The sequence below is a fragment of the Puma concolor genome, chromosome D2 (assembly GCF_028749965.1).
Source record: "Puma concolor isolate L17-30 chromosome D2, mPumCon1.1.hap2, whole genome shotgun sequence".
Taxonomy (NCBI): Eukaryota; Metazoa; Chordata; class Mammalia; order Carnivora; family Felidae; genus Puma; species Puma concolor.
The window spans coordinates 49,742,558-49,759,359 of NC_141677.1; the positions used below are offsets into that span (position 1 = coordinate 49,742,558).

Consider the following 16,802-nt stretch of genomic DNA (forward strand, 5'->3'; position numbering starts at 1 on the left):
TGGCTTGAGATGGCAGTCGCGCGGACTGCCCGGACTGGTCTCCTTCCCTTAGGCCTAGTTTGCGGGGTACCCAGCGCAACGCGAGCCTGGCCCGGTGGTCACCTCGAGCTTCTAGACTCCGAAAACGGGACACCCTTGGCTCGGCACACATCGACTCGTTTGGTTCCCTTTGGTCCCCCTTCAGTTCCCGCCTCTGGGACTCCATCTCTCCACCTGCTCAGTGGGCACAATAACCAACGTTTAGCCGAGCCTCCCTGCGCGGCTGCGCTCCTCGCTGCAGGTCGAGCCCTACGGAGCAGGGCCCAGCGGAGAGGAGAAGGTCAGAGGCCCAGGCACACCGCAGCCCCTGGAGCATCCCGGGCGCGGAGAGGGCGGGAGGGGACGGGACGGGCGGCGGTGTGGGAGGGGGACGCGCGCCGGAGCCCCCCGCGGCCTCCCGGCGGCAGCTCCAGGCCCGCCCCTCGCCGCGCGCCCCGCCCCGCCCCGCCCCGCTCTCGCCTCTAAAGTGCCCGGCGCGCGCCTCCCGCCGCCGCACTTTCACTCTCCGCCGCCGCGTTCGCTCCGAGTCCCGCCTGCGTCCGCCCGCCGTCTGCCGGTGCCATGGATGCCAAGGTCGTCGCCGTGCTGGCCCTCGTGCTGGCTGCGCTCTGCCTCAGCGACGGTGAGTGCGCTCGGCTCCTCTGCCCACGCCCGCCCCGCCCGCCCCGCGCTAACCCAGCTCGCGCCGCCTGGCACCGGGGAGGTCGAGGCAGGCCCCCTTCGCGGGGCGCGCCGCTCGAAGCCCCGAGCGTAGCAGCCACCACCCGCCCAGAAGCTTCGCACTCTGCATCTGGGCTCGGGGTCCCGAACGGTGGGCGGCCGCCAGACCCGAGCGGCTGCCCGGGGTCGGACCGGACAGGATAACTGGCTGGGAGCGCGCCGGAGGGTTGGGGAGTGGAGCGGGGTCGGGAGCCTTCGGCGCCGGGCTCTGTCCCCCCTCATCCCACCCCTCACCCCCACCCAGCCAGTGTCGTCCAGCGCGCGACTCGGTGTCTCCAAGCAGAGGGACTCCGAGGCCCCGCTGCGCCGGGTGCTGGAGAGGCGTGTGCGAGAGAGCGCGTCGCGAAGCGGGTCTCGCATCGCGACGCGCTCGTGGTGGCGGTGCGGTTGGGTGCTGCTGCGCGGCGTCCCCTTTAGGCGAGGCTGGCCCTCTCTCTGCACCCACCCTAGCTCGGTTTCGCGGGCGAGCCAAACAGAGCAGCTGTCGGGTTTGCGCCACCCGCGCGGTCGCGCTTCTGCACAGCTCCGCGGTCCGCAACGACGCGGCTAACCCGGGCGCGCGTCCAGCCGCTGCTTCCTTGGCCTCTTCCCGGGGTCACCGAAGAGAGGCCCAGGGGCCGCCGGGGTCGCTCGTGCCCCTCCCCTGTCCCCCAAACACACCTGCAGACAGGCGCCTTGCCTTTGTCACCGGCCAAGCCATCGCTCTTCCCTCAGAATGAGCGCTGCAACAAAGTTCAAACGCCAAGGCCTTAGGCCACTGGGAAAGGTGGTGTCCTGTTTCACTGGGAGAGGGAGAGAGCTTTTTTTTTTTTTTTTTTTCTTCTGAAGCTTAAGAGAAACCTCGCTGTCCTGTCACAGGACACCACTGCTGCAAAACAAAATAAACTGTTGGCTTGAAACACACGAAACAAGCCGTGTTAGTCAGGCCACACTGTCCTTTCTTGGCTGCGAAGTTGCCAACAAAGCCTGCACAGGCTTGAAGGACACTTGGTGTGTTCCGTGGGGCAGCTGCGGGGCCTGAGTGCCCGCAGCCCTAGGCTGGGCTCCAGCCGCTGACCCTTTGCATCGTCCCAGGCAGTGGCCTGGGAGCCAGTGTGGGTAAGGTGGGCATGACTGCAGCCTCCAGGCAAGAGGGCCAGGGCTAACAGAAGTTCATAGCTGACTGCCTGGAAAGTGTTCTTTAAACGTGTGGCAAGTTGCTGGACAGAGCTGCAGAGGGACTGGATGGAAGGCAATTTAGATTTTACCTCCTAAGCCGAAAGAAAAAGTATGTGAGGCTGAGTCTTCTTGCCGAAGCCCTGGGTCGTGGGGGACACTCTGGCTTGAGCATTAACAATTTGAGTGTCTGGTGAGAGTGGAGGTGTCATTCTCTGCCTCTCAGGGAAATGGTGCTTCCCCAAGCTGTCCCACTCCCCTGGGGAGCTGCAGAAAGGACAGGAATGCGGGGACCCAGGTGTAGCTGGCCTGGAAGGAGCACAGAGGGAGCAGGGGCCCCCACTGACAGACTCATCTTGGCCCTGGAAAGCGTTGGTTGTCCCTCTGAGTTGCCCTCTTAGCAGCCAAGTGGCCAGATCAGGGTCTCGGGCTCTAGGTCTGTCTGGTTCTCCTTGCATGTATAGGCTTGAATGTACCTCTTGACCTCCTGGAGCCTGTGGACCTATACCGACTTCAGAACTGCACTTGGAGATACCCTTGTTCAGGGTCAGGCTCACTCTCCTGCCCTCCCTCCACCTGACTTCAGCCAAGCAGCTGGGCCCCTAGATGCCCTGGACTTTCAGGGGTTATATGCATCCAGGCCAGGCTCCATTCTGAGGCCCGGTTGGAGAGGCTGGCCAGGGCTCCTGTCTCTGCATTGGAGTGGAAGATTCTCTTGGAACTGCTCCTGAACAGAGCCAAGTTCACCGGGTCCCAAGCCGGTAACATCTAGGCCAATCAGGTGTCAGGCCTATACGCAGAGTCACATCCAAACCAGTTGGAAAAGTTAGTAATGTTGACAAAAAGCTGGAGGAGAGGACCCCAGGTGAGTTCTCTAGTAAGAGCCCTGGGCGCTCTGTCCCTTTAAAAAACCTATTGAAATTCCCCACTTGATAGACAGGCAACTGGGTCCTGGGAGCAGGAATAAGAATTGCCTTTGAAGGAAATGGATAATCCCAGGGGGTAAAAGGGGGGAAAGGAGAGAAGAGAAAGCCTGTGTTTTGAGCTCTGATTCAGCTCTGATTTCTGGCCTGATCTCCACTACTTGGTTAGTGGAGCCAGAAAAGCTTCCCAGACATGGGAGAGCAGCAGCCCCCACCAGCAGCCCCCCACCGGCTAAAGCACTCACACTGTGTCCCTTTCAGCCTGCTGCGCTGGGGTTGGGACCCTTCCTGTGTCACCACCCAGCCCCAGTTCCCCAGTCCCTAGCCAGCTCAGGAGGACACATGAGCATTCCAGGGAGACTGGAGACAGGACACTCCGAGGGGGAGACTTTGGCCTCTCCTTTACCCAGACCACCTAGCCCCCAGCCCTGGGATGGCTTTCCCAGGCGATCTGGTTACAGGGCAGCATGCGCAGTATGGTAACATGTGCTATACCCAGCATCTACCACAGGGATTGGGTGTAGTTGCTGAAAGCCAGGCCCCAGCAGTGACTTTCTGGAGTCAGTTCGGGTATACATTTGAAGGCTGCTCCGGGGACCCTTCCAGGGCCCTGAGTCACTGAGCACCCTGAAGTCAGGCTTTCTCCTTACTGGAGTTTAAGGATTCGACTTTGATCCTAGGGGGCCGGGTGGTCTGCTTTTCCCCTGACTGGGCTAAATAGGCTGCTGTTTGCAGGCCATGCCATCTCTCAACTGAACACAGCTTCTGGAAAAATTAAGTCCCTTACAAGGTGTCCTGCAGCTTCCCCAGGTCTCTTGCCCCAAAATGCAGAACTTCAGAACCACCGGGAGGCCTCTAGGAGCTCTGTAAACAGGGAAACTTTTTTTTTTTTTTTTTAATCTCTGGACTAAATATTCTCAGACATACATTTAATCCCTGATGAAAGGATCCACAAATTCAAATAATTTGGGGTATTAAGTAGGGCTTGGATAAAATCTGCAGAAAAGAAAAAAAAAAAAAACCCACAAAGATCCCAGCCCCCCAGGGCTTGCAATTCTAGACTTAGAGGGTGAGTGGTGGGTTCTGCAGGAGCCCTTTGCTTATTTAAACTAATGAGTGTCAATTATGGCATTTTGCAAATTGGTGAATTGGCAAACAAAGAGGTAATACAACCCAGGAGGCTGGAGCATCCCTGCACAATGAAAGCCACTTTTGACTCCAGTCCTGATAATCTCCCTGCCTTCAGGGGAGTGCCTAGGAGAAGGTGGACCCTTGGCCTGCCCTCTGGGGACTCCCAGGTAGGAAGCCTGCCAGGATTCTTTTGTGGTTGCCTGGGTTTAAGGTGAATGTGAGGAGGGAAGATTGCAGGTGGGGGAGGGCAGCATTCCCAGGGGAACCGCTGCTTCTGGAGCCTTCTGCTTCCCTCTCCTCCTTCTCTGAGGGAGAGGAGGGGGAGGGGGGTGGGGGTGGGGGGAGGCTTTTCTAGTTGGCCCTGGAAGAGTTTATTTTGCAAAGAATAACTGGGAACCCCAGTACCTTGGACTGAAACGGTTGTCTCCTGGGATTAATATATTTTAAGACACCGAGCAGGGGGCTTCTTTTAATTCCCCTGCCCCCTAGGATCCAGCTCTCTGAAGGTCCATTTGCCCTCTGGCCCTATGGAGGCTCGGGCCTTCGCCCACCCAGAGCTCACTGTGCTGCCCAAGAGGTCTTAGCAAGGATGCACCCGTGACCCGTCCCATAGCCCTGGATCCTGACATCATTCCACCACCTTAACCCTTGGCCGCAGACACATCCACACATATATCCCCAAGGTCTGGCAGGATCATAACAAACTGCGTTGCTTCCATCACCTCTTCTAGGGAAACCGGTCAGCCTGAGCTACAGATGTCCTTGCCGATTCTTCGAGAGCCACGTTGCCAGAGCCAACATCAAGCATCTCAAAATCCTCAACACTCCGAACTGTGCCCTTCAGATCGTGTAAGTCTCAACATCATCTTCCAGGAGTGTTGCCTCTAATGGGCATAGTAGCACCTAGCTCAAAACTTGTAAACGCTGGAGAGCCGACACATGCTGAGCCACCAGCCTTGAACTTGGCATAATTAGAGGCAGCTGTGATCACCACCAGGCCTGTGAGTAAGCTGGAGTTTCAAAAGCCACTCTTACCCTTGGCACCCCGCTGTGCCCCTAGCCGTTCTTGTTTCTTTTTTTCCAAGTTTCCTCCTTTAGCACAGGAAATGGCAGTACAGTTGGGTGCCTCCAGACTAGAGAAACACGGGCTTCACCAGAGTTTCCTCTGAAGTCCAGTAAATTAGCCAGCCCGTTGCTAGGAACAGTTGTCTGCCCTGCCAGTCTCCAGGCTTTGGTGATCTAAATCCATCCTTTATCACACAGCAAAATCTCACGAGACCCAAATTCAGGCCAAGCCTCTAACCATTGGGTGCAACTCAACATTTTCAGCTCACTTAACGGCGTTTTCTCCCACACAACCCACGAGTTTTTGCTTTGCTGGCGTTGAGGGCAGCTGTTGATATTTGATTTCATTCATGTGCGGAACGAGGCAGACTGAAGTGACACCTATACAACACACAAAAATCGCTCGCCTGGGCTGCAGGAGGCGGGGCGAGGTTCGGGAAGAGAGCCGCCGCGCCATTCATTGCTCGGCCCTCGGGTGCTCAGACGCACCCATGCTTGCACACAGCGCCTTGTGGTCATGTGGCTAGACGCCGAGGTGCTGAGGCTCAGGGTCTCTCGTGGGGAGCTCACCTCCCGGAAAGCCCCAGTGCTGAGAACGGGGCGGGGGCACAGCAGTTGGAATGAAGGCTGCAACTGCCAGAGGCCTTTTCCACCCCATACCAACCGTTTTTAAGTTTGGTTTTGTCTTTTTTTGCTAGCCTTTGCTGCCTCGGACGTGTTTGTCATTTACAGGATGTTTTAGACCCACTAGAAGATGGATGTTTTTTTCACTTACTTTCTTAAAATCAATACTGCCTCCCCTTTGAGAAGTGTTGTATCAGACATTGAATTTAGCGCCATAGACCTGCTTTGCGGTTCAGATTACACAGGTCCACCTGCTAGGAATGCACCTTGAAGTTGAAGAAGCCAGACACGATTCGCTGGTCTGGGCAAACACAGGATTAATTCATAAGCAGTGGCAGCCAAATTCAAACTCCTTGCTCTGAACAGCACTCTTCCTCCGCGTACGTCAGTCACTTGACAGGCAGGCTGCGTGACGCCCGGCGGTGTCCCCAAGCCACTGTGCTGGCCTTAGTTGTCCACACAGAGCTGTGTGTGGCTGGGCAGGGAGTCCTCAGGTTGCTTGAGATTGCCTGGTACCCAGGGCTTTAGGGAGGGGGATCTGGAGAGGGAAGTGTGAGTGGAGCAGAGACCTGGGAGGAAGATGCCCTTTGAATTTGTAAAAAAACAAATGTGACCATGGAACATTGAGGGAACCTGTAAACCCTCTCTGGAAACCATTTTCTGGCAAACTACCTGCACCGTCCCTCCCTCACTGCCCTGTCACCTCTCTTCCCCAGACTACCGCAGTACCTCTTTGCAGGCCTCCTACCTCCAGGCTTACTCTTAAGTCTGTCCACCACGTACTTTCAAGATGATCCATCCAAATCAGAATCAGCCTTTATCGCTTTCCAACGGAAGCCCCCACGATCTTACAGAGAAAGTCCCACTCTTTTGCCCTTTACACCTGGCCGCCCGCTTCTTCCTCCACATCCTCTAAGCAGGTGCCCCTTTGGTGCCTTTGCTCTTGCTTTTGTCTCCCCCTTGATTTCACTTGCCCAGCTCCCTCTCCTCCTTCAAAGGCCAACTCAGATGTTCCCTGTGGTGCATTCTCCCTGGACTCCCCTGGAAAGCCTCTTCTCACCTTCCCATAGCTCTGCGGCAGGACTTGCCACAATGCTAGGAACATGTGTCCCCGGCACACCCTGAGTTCCTCCCGAACCCGAGCCCGCCGAGTGGGACACGTGGCACCGGGGAGGGCCCTGACGCGGGTGTCAGAGGAGCGGGTGCCCAGATCCCAGCGGCGCCTTCTCCGTTCAGCCACACACTGTCGCCTCTTCTGTCTTGGCAGGGCGAGGCTGAAGAACAACAATAGACAAGTGTGCATTGACCCGAAATTGAAGTGGATTCAGGAATACCTGGAGAAAGCTTTAAACAAGTAAGCACAACAGCCAAAAAGGACTTTCCGGTAGACCCACTTGAGGAAAGCTAAGACCCGTGTGGCAGATGGAAGGGCAAGGTTGGGGGAGGAAGGCCTGCATGGGGGGGACCAGGCGTGCCTTGGGGGTAGCGCACTGACCTGGGAACAGGCTTGAGGTCGGCCCGGCACGTAGACCCCCGCATTTATAGCCTATGGTACGATACCGCAGCTTATGTCCACCCGAGCCCCGTACCCTTGCACACTGGCTGTTCTATAACTGGGGTTTTTCTAAGAAATCCTATTGTACCAGCAGCATTTCCCGCTGTCGGTTCTCTCATAATCCTCATAATCACATCATTCCCATTATCTTTTTTTTTAATCAATGATGACTTCACAATCTGTATTTGGTTTGTTGTGGAGCTTTTCTTCCTTTGCCCCTGGGGCATCTGGGCACAGTCAGGTGACAGGCCAAGCATGGAGCTCAGAAAAGCGTCCTTCCTCCAGACTCAGAGGAAGACCGTGGGCGGCTCCCGCAGTGGGTGCCCGTCCTAGAATGACAGCCCAAGGTGACCCTCTGATACTGACCGGTGCTAGGCCACGGCCACCACCTCCACCCTCTCCTTCCAGCTCAGTGATTGGATCTGTAGGCTCCATGTAGAGGCTACTGTCGCTGGGGACTGTGCTCAGAAACCCTGTCCCGGTCATTCCCAGGCCTCTCCCTGCCTCCAGCAGCATGCTTTTATCTTGCTCTGCTTCCCATTTCTGTACATGCTCAGTGGGAGGAGAGGGATTGCTGGGGCCCCCGCCCTGCAGCCCTCTCCTCTCTTCACCCTCCCCTCCTGCTCAGGCCCTCTGTGAGACTCTTCTTTGGCCTCTGCCTCCAGAACAGGGCTGGCCCTCTCCGGGGGTGGGTGGGAGATCCTGTCTCCGCCTTCCCTGAAAGGCAGGTCTTTGCAGAGTCCGATGCAATTTTCAATCTGAACTTGTTTTGAGGAATTTGGTTCTGTGATTGCCTCCGAAGCTTATATATGCCACGGAGGCTCTGTACACCCTGAGGTGTCTGAAATCCGAAGTGGAAAAACAAATGAATAAATGAGCCTCTCGCCACTAACCCCTCCTCCTGAAACCACAGCATGGTTTCAGGCTCCAATCAGAAATGTTGGCAAGGTGACATTTCCATGGTAAATGTGATCCACAGATGGGCCTAGTGGTATTTGTAACTTTCTGCAAGGCATTTTTTATATATTTTTTGTGCACATTTTTTTATGTTTCTTTAGAAAACAATTGTATTTCAGAATATATTTATAGTCGAACAATTCATATATTTGAAAGTGGAGCCATATGAACGTCAGTAGGTTACCTTTCTCTATTATCTTAAACTACTGGCAATTTGTAAAGAAATATATATGATCTATAAATGTGATTGCAGCTTTTTAATGTTTAGCCACAGTGTATTTTTTCACTTGTACTAAAATTGTATCCAATGTGACATTATATGCACTAGCAATAAAAATGCTAATTGTTTCATGGCATCAGCCTCCTACTGGATGTGGGAATTTCTTTACCTGAAATAAAATCCATTAGTGGTTAGACACGGGGCTCTGATACCTTTCTGGAGTTTATGAAGATAAGGTGGCCTGCTGGTCAGGTGCCTTGAATTTCTCTTGCCGAGTTCATATGTGAGCACAGGCCTGGCTCAGGAGCAAATGAGAGCTGCAACTTAAGTTTTTGAGCCTTTTGGTTTTTTTCTTTCTTTCTTTCTTTCTTTTTTTTTTTTTTTTTTAAACCCAATGGAAACAACAGTGCTAGTTTTCTGAAGAATAATATTTGACTCACTAATTCCTCTTCCCCTTCCTCCTCTTCCTCGGTTCTCCTAACACCCCCACGTAATCTCCAGAGACTCAACTCTCATAATATCCAGCTTTCACATTCTCCCATGTAAAAATCCCATAATTCCAGGCCGTGGTTAATAGAAAGCCTGCCCAGGAGCAGGTGGCCTTACCCCATAAATCATTAAATACCATTCAGCTTGAATCATTTTAATGTGACAGTCATGAGCCAGTTGTTCTAATCAAATTCTGCTAACCAGCTCTCTCCCTTGCTCTCCAGAACAATCCCAGTCATTCCCTGGGGGGAGTCCCCCAAGCATCCAGAAAGGAGAAAGTGGCATCAGGCTGCCTTCTTTCTCCTCTCCTGGATGGCCATCTGAATGTTGGGTCTCTAACCTCCAAAGCATGATTCAGTTTGAAGCGCAGGGTTTTTTTAGCTCGAGCAGAGAGTTCAGCTCTGCACTGAGAAGGAAGGAAGGCTGAGTAGATGGGATTGAGGTGAGTTAGAAGGCCAAGTCCAGCCTGGCCCTGGACTTCACACCCTTCACAGCCTATCAGATGTGAGTGCCTTTCCGGGTTGGAAACCTCAGGCCATAGCTGGAACCAGGGCCAGGTTGGCAGGTTGGCCATGGCGATAGCCAGGTCACAGATGTTCTGGAAGGCTGGCCAATATTTCTCTTGGAGTCAGGGGGAAAATGTCTGCTTTATTTTAAGGAAGTACTGGTGGGCCGTGCTTTGCCCGGGGGCCTCCAGGCCTAAGACAGAAGACAGGGTTGAGACTGATCCCCAGGCCAGCGTGAAATAGTGTGCAGACTGAGACAGACCCCGGTCCCTTTCAACGTCATTAATGGTTCTACTGATTTTATCTAAGGGGGCGCAGAGAAGAAAAAATGGGGAAAAGAGAAAAGATAGGAAAAAAGAAGCGACAGAAGAAGAGAAAGGCTGCCCAGAAAAGGAAAAACTAGTTCTCTGCCACTTCGAGATGGACCGCAGTGCGCGCTGCTCTTGTCTCTCCGGCGCTTTGTAAATTTGCTCTAACCCTCCTCCAGGGCACACGCCTTGCCTTCCGTGCAGGTGCTCAGACCTTCCTCGGAGGAGCCGCGCTCCTCTGGCCACACTGGCTCCTGTGTTTAGGCGCTTTTTAAGGCCCTTCCTGGTCTGCTAAGTTATGAAGAAAGTAGTTGTGCCGAGACTGGGGTTGTGGTCTGGGATGAGGACACTATGCTCAGGACTGTCTCGAGCGGCCCAGGGTCTCCGGCTTTGCCCTGGGCTGCTGAACCCCCACCCGGCCCTCCACTCCCTCTCCCAGAAGGGCCGGCTCACCGGCACACCGGCTCACACACTCACAGCGTGACTTCCTGCTGAGGCCAGAGTGCAGGCCTGGCCCGCACAGGGCCATCTGCTAGCACAGCAGCGGCGCCTCGGCCGGCGAGGGCCTTCTGCCCTCCCCTTGACCACGGCGGGTGCTGCCCGGCACAGCCTTCGTGGGGCCCAGCTAGCTATGGCCGTGCCTTTTACAGGTGGTAACTGACTCTTTCCCAAGGGGCCCTCCACCCCTCTGCCACCTGGGGTGGGACTTCTCCAGCATCCCCCGTCCTAGCCCTGGGGCTGTGAGAGCGGCTTTACCTCCGAGCAGGGCTGGTTTCCGGACACCGAGGGGGTAGCAGCTCCGCATTCCCGGGGAGCAGCTGTGGAAAATACTTCTCAGGGAGCCTCTTGTCCGGGCAGTTCACTTTATACATTCTTTAAACGGGTCCCCGATGTGGAGGAACTGTGTGAAGGGCCTGTCCCCACCCACCTGCTGGGACAGTCTCTGTGACCTTGTGCGATTAGGTTCCGGGACACAGCTGCCTCAGTCCTCACTCATGGGAAATATGTGCTTAAAGTGAACATGGTGCTCTAGAAAGCTCTAGAACCTTCCTCATACCACCCACAGGTTTATGTCTAAGATTTTTTGCCAAGTCTCTCTAATCTGGACTGGAAGGAGGGGGATCACATGGGAGAGCAAAACCCAGATTTCAGTAGTACTTCGAAAAAGGACACCTCGAATGTCTGGGCTGTGCTCCCCATCCTCCTGTCCCACATAAACACTCCCCCTGCACCCCAGGCCCCTGGTCATGATTCAGTCTGTGGATCCAGAAAGATGAAGTGGTTGGAGCACTGGACAGATGGAATCAGGAGAAGAAAACCCAAGGCGCCCGCCTGTTAGACTCACCTGGAACACTGTGTCCCCTCACGCTTTAGCGTCCTCCTCTGGGATGGCAGCACAGAACCTTGTGGCCATTCCTTTTCCCCATCAGGGAAGTGTCCTGCTAGGGCGCTGCAGCCCAAGTCCTTTTATTCCCCATCCCTCTCCCTTTTATGTGGCTGACTCTCCAGCCTGCACCCCTCTTGCCAGCCCTGGGGATGGCAGGCCTGCTCCGGGGTGTACGGGATGCCCTCCCGCTCCCCACCTGCCCTGCCTCCTAAGGCATCAGGATGTTTGCTGGTCTGCCCAGGGCAGCAGGCCTGGGCTGGGGCACCTGCGCTGGGGTAGTCCTACCTTTCCTAAACCGCTCAGGAGCCGGTCAGGCCCGCGCCCCATGCTCTCTGTTCCTCGTACAGCAGGAAGGGCACGTCTCTGTGCCTTGAGAGGGGCAGTGGGTCCCTTCTGAAGACCACAGGGGGCTGTTTGCCATCTAGCAATGGTGGGTTAAGCTATTGCTGCCCTGAGGCGACAGACTGCTGTCTGCAGTGCTCAGCGAGACAGCGCTTTCCACTCCCACTGGGGGAGCTGGGACCGTGGGGACTAAGACGGTTGGCCCCGCATTCCGAAAAGCAAACACGCTCCGTTTCTGTCCTCCTGTGACCTCACTGGCCCTGGGGCCTCGCTGTATCTGACAAGCTAATGTAGTGCCAGCCCCGCTGAAGACAGGCGGGGTGGGGGTGGGGGGGTGGGGGGGTGGGTGCTGTGGAAGAGTAGAGCCGGACTCCGTTCTGTTTCGGGTTGAAGCAAGTGAACGGTGCCAGCACCGTCCCGGGGCCAGTCAGGGTGGGGTGGGGGTGAGGAGGTAGATGGAGGTGGTCAGTGGTACCCCGGACGGCCAGGCAGCCTGCTCCGGGCCTGGTGCAGGACCGGGCCACACTGAGGTAAGGGGTTGCCAGCCCTCCATCCGCGCTGGGGCTAAGGCAGTGCGCCCTGCCCTGTCGCGTGACCACCGTGCCTCGCCGTCCGTCTGCGTGCCCTTGTTTGTCTGCCGTACCCCGTGCTGGCTGTGCCCGACTTTCCTCTCCGCTTCCCATCTTCCATCCATCCCTCCGCTTCAGCCCTGGCTGCCTCTCTCGCCACCCTCCCCCTTCCCAGGGCCTCGGAAAGGAGGCACACGGCCGCGATTTGGAAGTCAGGAGTGGGGGCCCTGCTGCAGCAGGGCTCGGCGTCTTAAGGCTTGCGGCCTGGCCTCTGCCTTAACGGTGTCTCCCTCTGTTCTTGTTAACAGGAGGTTCAAGATGTGAGAGGCGCAGGTTGGGTCAGACGCCTGAGGAAACCTTACAGTAGGAGCCCAGGTCTGAAACCAGTGTTAGGAAGAGCCCGCGGCGGCTCCGCTGTACCCAGGCAGGGCCCGGTACATTTCCGAGGGCTTTGTTTTGCACAGTTTGCCTTTACTATCACCATTTGATTATGTAACAAAATATATGGTGTTTATTCTTCATTTAGTTTGATTATCCAGTGTCGCTGGTGACAGATAGGAACTTAGACTGAGGCCATTATTTTACTTGCTTTGTTATAATATCTTTCCCGTGGAGCCCCTCACCCAGCTGGAGGTTCCTGAGTTTTGTATCTCTCTGAGCTGCGCAGGCTGAGACCCCAGATCATCCTGTTGTGGGACGGAGAGCCCCTGGGACATATCAGAGCCAGGGCAGACCCTAGTGAAGGCTGCCCCATGCATGGGGAGGGGGGGGCTGCAGGGTCAAGTTTAGAGAGTCAGACGGGAGCTTCACCCTTCCTCGGAGTGAGAGCTGGGGCCTTCCCCATTGGTGAGCATCGCAGGGCTTCCCCAAGTTGAGGCAGGCAGGGGGATGAGGCCAGGGCAGGGAGAGACGCACCCCTCATCCTGAGCTCTTCCCTACATCCCATCATGCTGTTGTCATTCTCTCTCTCATCCATCATCATGTATCTCCAAGACTGTCTCCATCGCCCTGGAAAAAGACTGTCTCAAGACCAAAGCTTTCATTTAAACTGGGCACCAAGAAGCAAATCAAAATGTCTCTCGTGTCACCCGGTGCTGCAAACACTGTGCACATCTGTGTCTCGTTTGGAATACTGTCCGTTGTCCAATCCTGTGTTCTTGTTCAAAGCCAACGTCCTCGGGGCATGCACTGTCCACCCCTTGGATGCAAAGGCTCAGGGTAAGGAGAGGTCTTTTGACCAGGTTTCTGATTAGGGGTGTGATCCTCTTGGGTGGACAGCCTGGGTTTTTCCACTGATCACAAACCCAAGATGGATCCACAGAGCCCAAGGGAATTCGGTGCACAGCAGAGTTGACCCATGAGGAGGCCAGGCCTTTATGCTCCTACAGTTGGTATCTGAGAGCCACGGGGAGTTTTTGCTCCATTGCATCAAGCGCATGATTGTTTTGGCGAGAACGTGAAAAGAATCCTCAACCCTTTTTTTTGGTTTTTGAAAAGCTGATCCGTGAAATAATGAGTCCTGGACGTGAAGATTCCTTCCCACCTAAAATCTAACCTCCCCTTTTTCCCCACTTGGCAAGCCCATCATCCACCACCTTGTACAGTGGCGTCTGGACTTCTCCACTGCTGTTACCTTGTGCTTCCAGAACGTCCATCTTGGCTTTCACTCTTAGAAAAGGGGATATTTGGGAAAGTAGGTTAAAACCCTGACGTGTAGGGTGTTTTCCTTTACCGAGACCAGTTTGTAGAGTTGCATTAAACAGTTTAAGTGCAGCAGGTAAGCACTTGAGGGGCTTTTTGCTTGTTGTGTCGTTTCACATTTCATCTTACTAATACTTTGCTTTTGGTTCAGTGTGCCAGCAAACATTTTAAATTAAGAAAATGGAAGAAAAGCAGGGCAAAACAAGGAAATGTATCAGTTGAGAGGACACTGTAAACAACATGCAGAAAGTATATTCTAACAAAATAATCTGGAACTGTAGGTGTTTTTAGATTTAATAATCTTTGTGTTACCGGTAACATGTTAATATTTGCGTAAATATTCCTTTATATCGGATCTTCGTGGTAGAAAGCCAACCTCTCCGCCAAACGAAAATTGGTGTCTTCAAATCAGCAATATTATATTGACTAAAATAGAGCACAGGGACCTTTATTAGTTAGAAGGAGTACAGAACTGGTTTCAAAACTGTCTTTTGAAATTAACCTGACACTACAGAGCTCCTGAATAACATGTGAAATGATTGCTTTTCAGTGGGGTAGGCTTTTTCTAAGTCATCCAAGATATTTAAAACTCTCATGGAAAATGTGGAGCCATCTTCTCCTGAAATCCCTGAACCAGAGCCGTTAAATCTCTTACTCCAAGAAAATAAACGTGGCCCTGAATCTTGACTACAGTTAAAGAATTGTTTGTTTCTCCCCAACAGGGGGGAAAAGAGGTAAGAGTAGAAACTTCTAGGAAAATTATCTGCCTAACAATTACTCCACTTGCAATCTGCTTCTAAGTGGAGGCTGCCCAACTAAAGCAAATGTGCATTTAAATAGTCTATTTGCAAAGGAAAAGGCTCGCCCATCCCCTTTTGCTTTAAAAACAAGTCTAGTGCATCAGTTGATTAGGGGTCACCCAGCTGTTCCTCCTCGTCCAGTGCTGCTCTACCTGACCTTCCCTTGGGCTCCGTGTAACCTCTAAGGCCGTGCTCCCTTGCCAGCCTTTGCATCAGGACCTGGGCAGCTGTGGGGCCGGGGTGGGGACCGGGACCCCCAGAAGTGCTGTGTGTTTATATCTGAATCTGCGCCCTGTGTTGTTTGCACTGTTCTTTGTCCAGCCCCGCCAGGTGCTGAGACCCCAGCGAGGTGGCTCAGGAGTAGGGGAGCAGGCGGGGGGGGGGGGGGGGGCCCTCTGCTGGTGGGCCTGTCCTCCAGAGAAAGGAGGTTCAGCTTTGAGCAGAGGGCCTGAATAGCCAAAAGTTGCAGTTCCCCTCTGTGTGAAGACCAGAGAACTTCTAAGCTTTTTCACTGGATCCGATTTGACCTTCCTTTTCTGACTGCTGCCTGATGTTATGGCATGGGCTCCCCACTGGGAGCTCATCACCACCCCCCGACCCCTGGGCAGGCAGTGTACCCTTCTGCAACTGGATGGGAATTGTGGGGTCCCTGTACACATCTTCCCTGTACCTATCTTCCCTGACCCATTCCCAGGGAGCCCAGTCCCCGGGAAATGCTCCCTGGAAACCTTCAAATCCCCTCAGCAGACCATTGACATTGATTGCCAAGTTGAAAAAAATACCACCCGGGAAACTTGTTAGTCTGCAACCTCGCTGGATTCTCAGTCTCTGAGCAGTGATGGGTTCAGTGTTAAATGTGATAAATACTGTATTTTGTGTTGTTTAAATTACATCTCCCAGATAATGTGAAAATGGTCCAGGAGAAGGCAGCTTCCTGTATGCAGTGTGCTTTTTTTTTTTTTTTTTAATAACAAATAACAACTCCTTCTGAGAAACAACAATTTCTACTTTGAAGTCATATCAATGAAAAGATGTATATGCACTTACAATTTTTCTAATAAAGACATGTATTCAAACGTAGCGGCCAACAGTTTGGAATTAGTGTTGCCATTTGGAGTTTTCCAGACTTGGTTTTTCTTCCTCAAACCCAACACAGAGGGGTTGTGTAATCCTAGCTGCGCTGGTTAGTGGAAAACAGGCCATCATAATCACGCTAATCATAAGTAAGAATTTTGCGGGCATGCTGGCCTCCGCTGGTCAACTGATCCTTAGTGGGGGGTGGGGAAAGACACTCCGTTTTCTCTGAATGCCCTTGGTTTTGCTGGAATCCCTTCCCACAGGCAAGCCAGTCCTCTACTCCAGAAGAGATGGTTTCCTGCAAGGGCCCTCATATTTGCCTGTCAGCTGGGGGAAGGAAGCCTCCACTTTGTACTTCCCGCGTCTAGTGGAAGGCAAGAGCAGCCCATCCCTAAAGGCGCTGCCAAGAACCCAGAATATAACCTGCGTTATTTTCTGTCCTGCCCTGGGGCCCTTCCTGGAAGCTTACTGAATCTCTCCATGGCTGCCTGCCAGCACTGTCCACGATACTGTGACTAGACGGTGAGCCGGATAAGGTTCTGTCCCCACAGAGGTCAGCCTTGCACACTTTCTCTTACGTTCTTTCTCGTCTACGGCCAACCACACTGGCAGAGAAGAGCCAGCGCAAAAGCCCCAAATGTCCTCTAGGTCCTCTTGCCCATCGGCCCAGACGTGACCACGTTATCTCTGTGCTCGGAACCGCCCGGTTATTTATAGGGTGAACGTGATACGGTTGCTCAGTTGCAGATGGACTGGAGGAAGAAAGAAGGATTCGAGGAGCCCACGGCAAGAGGCAGCATGGCGTCCTGGGCCGAGCGTGGGTTTGCAGATTTGCAGAGCAGCGCTGGAACCCTGGGCTCTCTGCTCACTCTGTGACTTGAGACACATCACGTGTCCCTGAGTCCCAGCCCCGCAGCTGTAACCCCAGAAGCTTAGTATCCCCAGGAGCTGTGCAGACTAGACATTAGACAGGGGTAGTGTATGTTTTCTTCCCTCTCTCCATGTGCTGTTTCCTGGGGGCCACCTGCCTCTACTTAGACCTCCCCAAAGCTCAGATACTGGAAGCGATCTTGAAAGGGGAGCTTCTTCCTCTTAGCTGACAGATGGGGAGAAGCCTCTTGGCTGGGTCTTGTAGGTTCCCTGAATGCCTGTGAATGCTGGTTCCAGCACACTCCACGACTCTTCTCCACTGGGAACTAACACCCTCTGGGGTTAAGTATTAAAGTATTCGGAA

At 54.0% G+C, this 16,802-nt stretch overlaps 1 protein-coding gene across 2 annotated transcripts; it reads left to right on the top strand.

Moving 5' to 3' along the window:
• The first annotated feature begins 503 nt into the window (after nt 1-503).
• Nucleotides 504-15,571, top strand: CXCL12 (C-X-C motif chemokine ligand 12). 2 transcript variants are annotated; one of them, XM_086680303.1, is made up of 4 exons: nt 504-661; nt 4,700-4,817; nt 6,925-7,011; nt 12,299-15,571. In XM_086680303.1, exons 1-4 carry the CDS (start codon nt 601-603, stop codon nt 12,312-12,314), a joined length of 282 nt encoding a protein of 93 aa, XP_086536429.1. In that variant the 5' UTR covers nt 504-600; the 3' UTR covers nt 12,315-15,571. The 2 variants fall into 2 exon arrangements, with proteins under 2 accessions (XP_086536429.1, XP_086536428.1); XM_086680302.1 differs by lacking the exon at nt 12,299-15,571 and adding an exon at nt 9,694-12,292.
• The last annotated feature ends 1,231 nt before the right edge of the window (nt 15,572-16,802 follow it).

Bases quoted from the DNA above. Each gene is read 5' to 3' on its own strand.
- CXCL12 (XM_086680302.1), top strand. From the start codon at position 601: ATGGATGCCAAGGTCGTCGCCGTGCTGGCCCTCGTGCTGGCTGCGCTC. The intron at 4,818-6,924 runs GTAAGTCTCAAC...CTGTCTTGGCAG, and splicing joins AACTGTGCCCTTCAGATCGT to GGCGAGGCTGAAGAACAACA. The intron at 7,012-9,693 runs GTAAGCACAACA...ATTTTATCTAAG, and splicing joins CTGGAGAAAGCTTTAAACAA to GGGGCGCAGAGAAGAAAAAA.